This window comes from Cariama cristata, unplaced genomic scaffold (genome assembly GCF_000690535.1).
Source record: "Cariama cristata isolate BGI_N322 unplaced genomic scaffold, ASM69053v1 scaffold12025, whole genome shotgun sequence".
In the NCBI taxonomy this organism is placed as follows: domain Eukaryota; kingdom Metazoa; phylum Chordata; class Aves; order Cariamiformes; family Cariamidae; genus Cariama; species Cariama cristata.
This window is the reverse complement of record NW_009619264.1, coordinates 28424-37141: the sequence shown is the minus strand read 5'-3', so window position 1 is coordinate 37141 and position 8718 is coordinate 28424. Positions and strand designations below refer to the sequence as shown.

The following is an 8718-nucleotide window of genomic DNA, read 5'->3' as shown; positions in this document are numbered from 1 at the left end:
GTGCCAGTCCCAGTCCCAACCCCTGAGGAACTCATCACTGGTCTCCACTTGGACATTGTGCCGTTGACCGCAACTCTTTGCGTGTAACCATTTATTAAACTTAGGTTGATTAGATACTGCTGAGAGCTTATTATAGCAGAAATACTCACTTGACAATTAAAATTCAAGTTTTAGAAGCAAGGTTGCTGTCCTCTAGTAGTCTAAAGATAGCAGCCTCTCCTCTAAGAATTAGATTCAAATACTATTACCCTGACTGTTAAAAAAAATGGGTGTGCTATCATGTTAAATAAAATCTTAGCTTTTAAAAGGCTAACACAAATTTATGTATTACTAAAACATTTCTTCCACCCAAAGGTTCTTCTCAGTGCTATGGAAATGACCAAAAACTAGTCAGCCTTTTTTCCAACTAAATCATGATACATCTTCCTTATAAACCAGAAATGACACCAGATGGAAACACAGGCAGACTGGACACAATATCTAGCAACTGCCTTACTTTCTTCAGCATGTCAGTGGAGACAAAGAGACAGCTCACAATATCCTGACGCATGCGATTTTTAGTGTCAGGCCCCACTCGGTGTGCTAGACCAGCCTAGATTATTAAAAACCCTTCAACACTCAACCTTCTAAGTTCTTAAGTCCTTGAGAGACAGCAGAAAAGCAAATCACTTACCCACTGACTCAATGCAGAAATCAAAGCTCAGCTCGGAGGCCAATTTCTTGCTTGACTTCAGTTTCCCTTGTAAATTCACAATTTTCACAAATTCTCAAGAAAAACAGAAAAACCAGTATCAAAACTCACTGCTGAAAAGGATTACTGACAGCTTTAAGTATGAAATACTAATTTCATCCTCCAGGCACAAAGAAATGCCCAAACCTAACACCTACAGTATTTGTCTAAAATGAATCCAAGAGCATCCTTCTCTCGAAACAAATATAGAAAACCTTCTTATACACTTCGTACGTTCTCAGATTCTACTGACAGCCTCCCTGCAAATTACCAACAGTGCAGAAATGTGAATTCAACATAAAGGTTGTCAGACTAAGTCATTGCAAAGTTCCCCTTAAGGTATTAACCTCTGATGCACAAGAGTTATGGTTATAATTACTGTGTATGATGGAGTGTTAGCTATTTGTCCTGCTAGCAGGACAGGCAAACGACACTTTTTCCAAGTAAATTTGGAAAATATCTGACTGGCATATATTTGAATTCTGATCTGTAATGCCGCATTACATTTCATTTTGAAAAGAAACAAGAATGATACACATATGAAGAGGCAAAGTGGAATCACAGGAGCCAAAATGAAACCCCACTTATCTGAACTGTACCTTTTTGGAAATACAACACAAATTAGTAATGAAGGGAGAAAAAAAAATAACTTGTGGCAGAGTTAAAATCAACAACTGTGGCAAAACAAGTTTTGCACAAAGTGTAGGAAGTTGCCCAACAGAGACGTGTTACTTACTGTCCAGGCAGACTAGGACAGTGTCTCTTTCCAGCTGTGTTACGTGAATGGCATCTAACTGCTGATTGCCTTGTGAAAAAGAAAACAGATTATTTTATTATCACATCATAAGACTGATCTCAGCCTCTTCCCCTCCCCTCACCCTCTCACCAATCGCTACAGCCTTTTCAGTATGCTACGAGTCTTTTGCAATCTACAATATTTGTTACTCTTTAGAATTTTTTTAAGGCTATAACGATCCCAGAATGTTCTGGGAGGAGTACAGGGCCTAAGGACAAACCCATCGGTTCAAAGCAGGTACTGAATATGAAAGCACTACTGTTTATTGGCATAAATGACATTTTGTGTTACAGTTCAGCACAGCAAGTCAGTGTCCTTCATAAAGAGGCACAATAACGAACAAAAGGAATCATGAAGGGAATCTTTGCTCCTAAAAAATGCTCTTTTACCATAAATCCACATCTGGAAAGATTACTGGGCTGATATTAAACTAGACTTAATAGTTTTTCTAGTTTTTGTTAATGAAGTTCTTGGTACAGCTGTGAAAAATCAGTATTTAAATGTAAAAAAGTATATCCAACAAAGCCAGCAGAGAAAAGCATCTGCAAGATATCAACTAGCTTTTGAAGATAAAACAAAATCTTCTACTTATTAATAGCCAGCTGAAGATGACAAGCCTCCCCCAAGGGCTGGAGGACAGACAAGAATGCATTTATGTGAGACTTGACACAGGAAAGAAGGGGAAAGAGATGTTAAGACTGATCCCAGGAAAAAGTATGCAACCACAAATGAGAACCCAATCAGCAGGGTCTGCATTACTGTTTAAGGAAATTTATAAAATACAAGATGTGTCTAAACCGAAGTCTTTTAAGAAAGATAGTTTGTACTGAAGTTGGCAAGTCATCACAAGAAGAACCTGAGATCAGCTTCAGTATGCTTTAGGTAGAGAAACTGCATCATTTTGCCTCGCCTAAAGGGTTTCCAAACAGCTTCTGAGGAAGGGATATCCAACAGATACCCAACAGTTACCAGACAATAAAACGGCTGCAAGACGGACCAACAGTCTTACCTGCACCAATTTCTGTAAACCACGACGAAGCAGAGTTCAAGTTGATTGTCTCAAACTGAACTACCTGATTTGGTTCAGTACCCTTACTGATAGCTACGCAGACCATGGGGTACTCCTGCTCTGGTATCACTAGCATTTCAAACACATTCAAAGGGCTTGGCAAAGGAAAATCAAAGTGCTGGAAAAAAAGGTAACAAGGCATTTGTAAAGTTTCCTTTTACCTTGGAAATAAGAAGCCTAAAATAATATGCATAAGCTATAAAAGGTATAGAAGACTTTTTCACTGCTACTAAGAGAGCTTTTTTAAGATAGCATGAGCTGTGAGCAACATTAGGTTGCACAGAGGTATATGCTAGTCTGTTATTGCTAGTACTGGGCTCAATCCAACACTTGACTGACTTCAGTCACAAGATTTTCTTAGTCAAAATGTGTCAAGCCAGATTTTCAAGTGCTCAGAACCCACAAGTGGGACTAGACTGGGATGTACTTTCCATTACAAATTCTGGAAAGGTTATTTCAACAACTGTATAATGATTAAGATTAAATGTTTAAACTAAAATGAAATACTTACCTTTATTAACATGAATTTCTGCATTGGCTCATACCACTGTAGTAGAACAATTCCAGACTGCAATGCACCACACAGGTACTTATGTCCTGTGTATGGATTTCGTACTATATAAAATAAACAAATGAAAAAAACCCAGAAAACAACACTTTTTAAGTCCTGGAAGTTCAATGCATACTTGAAAAAAAAACCCCCAGCTATCTTTGCGAACAATTTAAGAAATAGCATCAGTTTCACACTAATTGCCTTCTGGCTTGCCATTCAAATATCCACAGTGATTAATACAGTGCTACGTTCCAGATAAATTAAATTATAATTAATAACCACTCGCATTCTTTGAGTCCCAGTAAAGAGGCCACACGCTGAGTGGCCAGAAAAGCTGTAACACCTTCTTCCTGGGGCTGTGTGAGCAGGGGGAGTGAAAGGTCTGGGTCACATTAGCATTTAAATAAAAAAATTCCCAAGCAGTGAAGATGTCCCATAACTTCTTGTGAGCTTTGACAGCTAATGCAATAATACGATAAAGGGTTTGGGGTTTGGTTTTTTTAAGCTCAGTTGGATACGAGACCAGCCTGACTTCAGGAATTGTTTGTAAGTATGCCTACTGTAGACACTTTATATGAGCTAAGCAGGATATCCAAGTTTGCAACAAGGTACTTTATACTCTGTTTAAGCACTTTTAAGAGTGTAAAGATACAATTTCACACAGCATTAGGGCCAGTTTTCAAAAGGACACGCATTCTATAGAAAGCCCAAGCCTTTTTGAAAGTCAGTGAAGCCAAAGACAAATCTATAACTTCACAAGCTTTAACTCTTTTGCGTGCATTTAGAAGTTGAGCGATAGCTTCGCTCCTCCCCAGGCTGACATCATTTTTATTCATGTTTGGACCTTTCTTTGTGGAAAATATTCTTTTCAAGTTAGCCTCACTAAAAGTTGGATCTAGGTCAAACCTTGAGCCAAGCTGACAAAGGAGAAAGGGTATTTGTGTACATGGGACAAGGCTGGGATTCTGGAAGAAGCGTTACACTCGCAGGCAGGCTGCATGTCGCAGCTGGCTTTGGTGGCAGCCTCCCAGTGATCCCAAACGTCGACTTACTAACTATAAGTTTATTAAAAAGAAATGAGTTTAAGACATGCCCTGTCCAATCATAAAGGCCAGGAAATAAAACTGCAAAACTGAATGTCTACTCACCTATACAGCATTTGTGGCATCCTTTTGTATCAGGGATCTTTGTCGTTAAGGCAAACTTCCTGGAATAACAATTATCAAAAAAATGCATCAACAAGAGATGTCGAAGGCCCTTCATGCTACCAATTCAACAGCACAAACAGTATTTATGGGAATTTTCACTCATTATAATTGTCTACAAGTGAAAGATTTGTACCTTGGTAATATTTTGTCAGGAAACCTATGGGTTTGAATATGAGCAGCTAATCCTGTTTTTTTGGCTTGTTCAAACAAAGCTATTAAATTATGGGAGTAGAGCTGGAATGTTTTCCCTGTAAGAGAGAAAAACACAACTGACATCGCACCCACGCCTCCAGCAGAGAACTACACATTTTAGAAGAATGTATGTATAGAAAATTACCTTCTAGAAAAATGGACCACGTACGTCGGGTATTTCAAGTCCAGTTATGAAGTAAAATAAAACAAGACAACAATAATAATGCATATAGAGAAGACATGGCATTCAGCTCAAAGTTCATTTCAGTAACACTAAAGAAGCTCTGAAAGTTAGTTTTAGGTAAACATTTTTAGAAGGCTGTAATTATACAATAACAATTAATTGCAGCAGGACATTTTCTTTATCTATAAATCAGAAGCAGTGTTACACAAACCCTGCAAGTTTAAAGGCACAGTCCTACAACTAGTCTCCATGCCACAGTGCCTCTGTTTCCTATCTAGAATGTCCTATTCCACGACAACTGATGAAAAAAAAATTTTTTTTCAAGAACCGATCTGCTGGATTAGTAGTATTTCACAGCCACTTCATTCTCCTTCAAACTGAAACTAGTTTTGGTTTAGGGTGGATGTATTTTCTGAATCTGGTTCATACCAAAGACGTTGCCAGGCTACAATACACTGAATGTGATCAAACCCTGCAGTTACATTTTGATAACGCACCTATGCTAATCCTCTCCTAATTTTGTTCCGACGCATGAAACCCATCCTTATTCCGACCCTCCTAGCTCAAGGACCAAAGATGAGGACACTCTTTAGATTCCCTGGGCACTTCCCGTCAAATTGCAGTCTTGGCAGAGGCAGCTCTTGTTTGACAAATACCAAGTGCCAAGCTTTGACAAATACTAAGTGCCAAACTACCTAAATATAAATAAACAAACCCAAATATGGTGGGACGTTGCAGACAACTCGCTCTACTACTTGTAAACGTCCAATTTTACCTCTGAAAGTCTTTCACATTAAAGCACTCTTGAAGCAAAGCTTCCTATACAAACACAAGAAACAATGCATGGTTTTCTACTGCGGTACAATCAAAATACATTGTACTGAATTACGACTTTAAATGTTTCTCTTTATTTATGATTTTATTCGTTTTCCCTCTATTTATACATACCTGACAAGGACATTAAGGTGTTATTGATAACATACAGCCAGGTGCACTTTCGGGGAAATAACTGAAGAAAGAAAAACATTTCCATTAATAGGAACATACAGGAATTTCCAACCGTGGTTTTCTCTGCCTGCTCCACCTCCGCCACCATTCCTGCAGGGATTGACACTGGAGAAGCTCCCAGCTGTGACTGCAGTTTCTCCTCTAATTCACTCTCTTGGATCCTTGCTTAGTCCTTTTCTCTGTCTGAAATAGTTTTCATTCCTTCCCTCTTCTACCCCTGAAACTTTCAAAATGTAAGTTTTCTTTATTTTTTAATCAGCAGTACAGGGCCAAAGCGGGACAACTGACAAGACTGGAATACATATCTAGAAAGCTATAGCTTGTTCAGAAACGACAGACAGAGAAACAAAGATAACTCAAAGCGGGACAACTGACAAGACTGGAATATATATCTAGAAAGCTATCGCTTGTTCAGAAATGACAGACAGAGAAACAAAGACAACGTTATTACAGAAACCTACTAAACCTCACAAAAGCCAGAAGAGAGGGAAAAAAGGCATAAGGCCTTAGTATTTTCTGTGCAACTTGAATTACCACAAAATCCTGTATTTTGTGGGACTTACCTGCCTGGCTATTTGTGTGAGCATGCGGCTTTGTAAACAGACAGTTCACGGAAGGCATTGGGACTTATTTTTGTTTCAGAGGGAAGAAGTTACTTAGGACGCAGCTAGACTAGATTTGAGAAGATTTCAAAGTTAACATCTTGATAACCTGAAGGGAATTTTTATAGGAATGATGGCAAATGACAGCATTCAGGAGTCTCAATAAAAGAAGGGATAAGGACAACAGAATAAGGACAGGGATTTTGTTTAAAAAAAAAAAAAGAAAAAAGACAAGACTAAACTTATTGAACAGCATTCACAGGTAAAGTTCTCCCTCAAGAAAAAAAATTCCAATAAGAAAAAAGGGAGTTCAAAGGATTAAGCTGTTTCTAAAGGATGCTATTAAAAAAAGACAACAACAGACTGGTCCACTGAGGGAAGTTGTTGCAAAACACAGCAGAAAACGCTTGAATCGAGGCTCTACAAAAGAATAACTGTACTGGTTCAGGCAAATGTCCCTCTAACCTAATATCTGTTTCCAACAGTCACCATAAACTGATGTAATTTCTCCTAAAACTGGTAAAAACATGAAAAAAAACGTATGTAATACTGCACCTAATAGTCTGCCAGGCACCAAGTTCTTCAGCTCAGAAACCTGATGAATCCGATACGGGCTTTATGCATTTAGTGAGCTTCAATGGATTTATCCTCCAGAAATTTGTCCAGTCTCCCCTCTGAACTCAGATAACGGCCCAGCATTTTCAGCTCCCCATAGCAAAATGTCCCAAGCCAGTTACTCACTGTTTATTTTTAATTTGGCTCCACTAGCTTCATTTAATGGCCCCAATGGAAGAGAAGGGGAATAGTTGTTCCCTATGAACTATTTCCAAGCCATCTCAAGATGGCTAAATATTTTTTATTTCCCCCCCATGCCTTAAGAATCACAAATATATAATATAGAAAACAGAAACAAGGATGCAATGCTAAGGACAAAGGGGCAATCACAAGATAAGCCTGAAGGAAGAAACGTAAGAAAGGTTAAGATGCAAATCAAATTATCAATAAAAGAGAAGTCGATAAACGTGGCAACCGGGAAAAGGCTACGCTCACTGCTTGACAGGAAAGAAAGACTACATGATTAACACAGTTAATAGCACTGGGGTAGAAACTTGTGCTAGAAGCAGAAAAAGAACACATTACACACTGTTTGAACTAGATCTACTCACTTCAGCAGGTCCCAATAAAGTTTACTTTACGGTACTTAAGAACTGGCTCAAACCCCAAGGTCTCAGTAATGATTATCTTCAAGAACTGATAGAGGACGAACGAGGACCTCAAGAAGGACAAACACAGTACCTACGCCAAATAAAAAAGGTGGTGGGAATTGCAAAACAGGCGGACTGACTGGATATCCAGAGTAGCACAGGAACAAGCCACATGCTTTTTTAATTACCAAGGGATAACAAGGGCAGCTAGTGCAGACTTGTGCGGAACAGGCTGTATTTGAACATCTACATTTCCTTCTTTAACAGAGCAACTGCTCTGCTGGGGGCAGTGAAACAGTAAGGTGTGAAACATATGTGAAGGACCCTGCGCAAAACAAGGAAAATATGGGGTAGAGGAAATTGCAGAAAGAAAACATACACCTGGTTGGACATAAAAAACAGAGTATCTATCAGTAATTTGCTATTTAACAGAAGGAAAAAGCAGCTTGTAGATATATAGAGTCTTCTCTGGCTCTGGTTCTATTCAGTATTTTCACTGAAAAACTAACAATGGAATAAAAGCACGCTTCTGAAACTGGGAGATATTAACCTGGGAGAGATGGCAAGCACTTTGGAAGATGCGATCAGAATTAGAAGTCAGAGAAACAGTTAAAAATGTACATTTGGTGGGGAGAAATCATGAAATAAATAAAAGCAAATAAGGAAACAAGAGGTGCGGCAGAAGCACTGTGGTAAAGCCTCTGGGGTTTGAAGTGGATCACACCTGACCTCTGCCAACTGAGAATGCTCTCACAGAAAAGAAAATTTTCATTTTAGGGTGCATTAAATGTTCTCTCTACCTACCACTGGCATATCTAACCTTTCAATAGGATATAAAAAAGCATGTGGAAGAGTCCAGAGAAGACCGTTCCATGAAACAATTTAGGAAAATGTACAAGGAAAGAGATTGCTTTGACTAACAGAGTAAAGAGAAAATGGAGGTAAGAAGGCCGAGGGGTCTCCAACAGCTGCCACCACATTTTTTAGACATTTGTTTCCCATGTCTACTGAGGCTACAAAAATCCAAACAACTTCATATTCAGTGCCATCCTATTGCATTCAGGTGCACCCTCAGCTCTCTTAACTTGAAAGGATCTTCTACTTGTACTGAATTCAAATTCCCAGTTCTCACCATTAAGCCCTTTATAATCTGCTCTGGCTTTTGTCTGTG

The 8718-nt window shown here is 38.8% G+C and overlaps 1 protein-coding gene across 1 annotated transcript in view; it reads right to left on the bottom strand.

Annotated features, from left to right (window-relative positions):
• Positions 1-673: 673 nt before the first annotated feature.
• The window catches only part of MAP4K5 (mitogen-activated protein kinase kinase kinase kinase 5), a gene marked incomplete at its 3' end in the record, with an annotated part of 27439 nt that continues 19394 nt past the window's right edge, over positions 674-8718 (bottom strand). Inside the window, exons 21-28 of the mRNA XM_009701180.1 lie at positions 5681-5741; positions 4694-4696; positions 4490-4604; positions 4297-4355; positions 3107-3210; positions 2536-2713; positions 1467-1535; positions 674-766 (exon numbers count right to left, since the gene is read on the bottom strand). Coding sequence (XP_009699482.1) covers positions 674-766; positions 1467-1535; positions 2536-2713; positions 3107-3210; positions 4297-4355; positions 4490-4604; positions 4694-4696; positions 5681-5741 — 682 coding nt within the window. The remainder of the gene's footprint in view (positions 767-1466; positions 1536-2535; positions 2714-3106; positions 3211-4296; positions 4356-4489; positions 4605-4693; positions 4697-5680; positions 5742-8718) is intronic.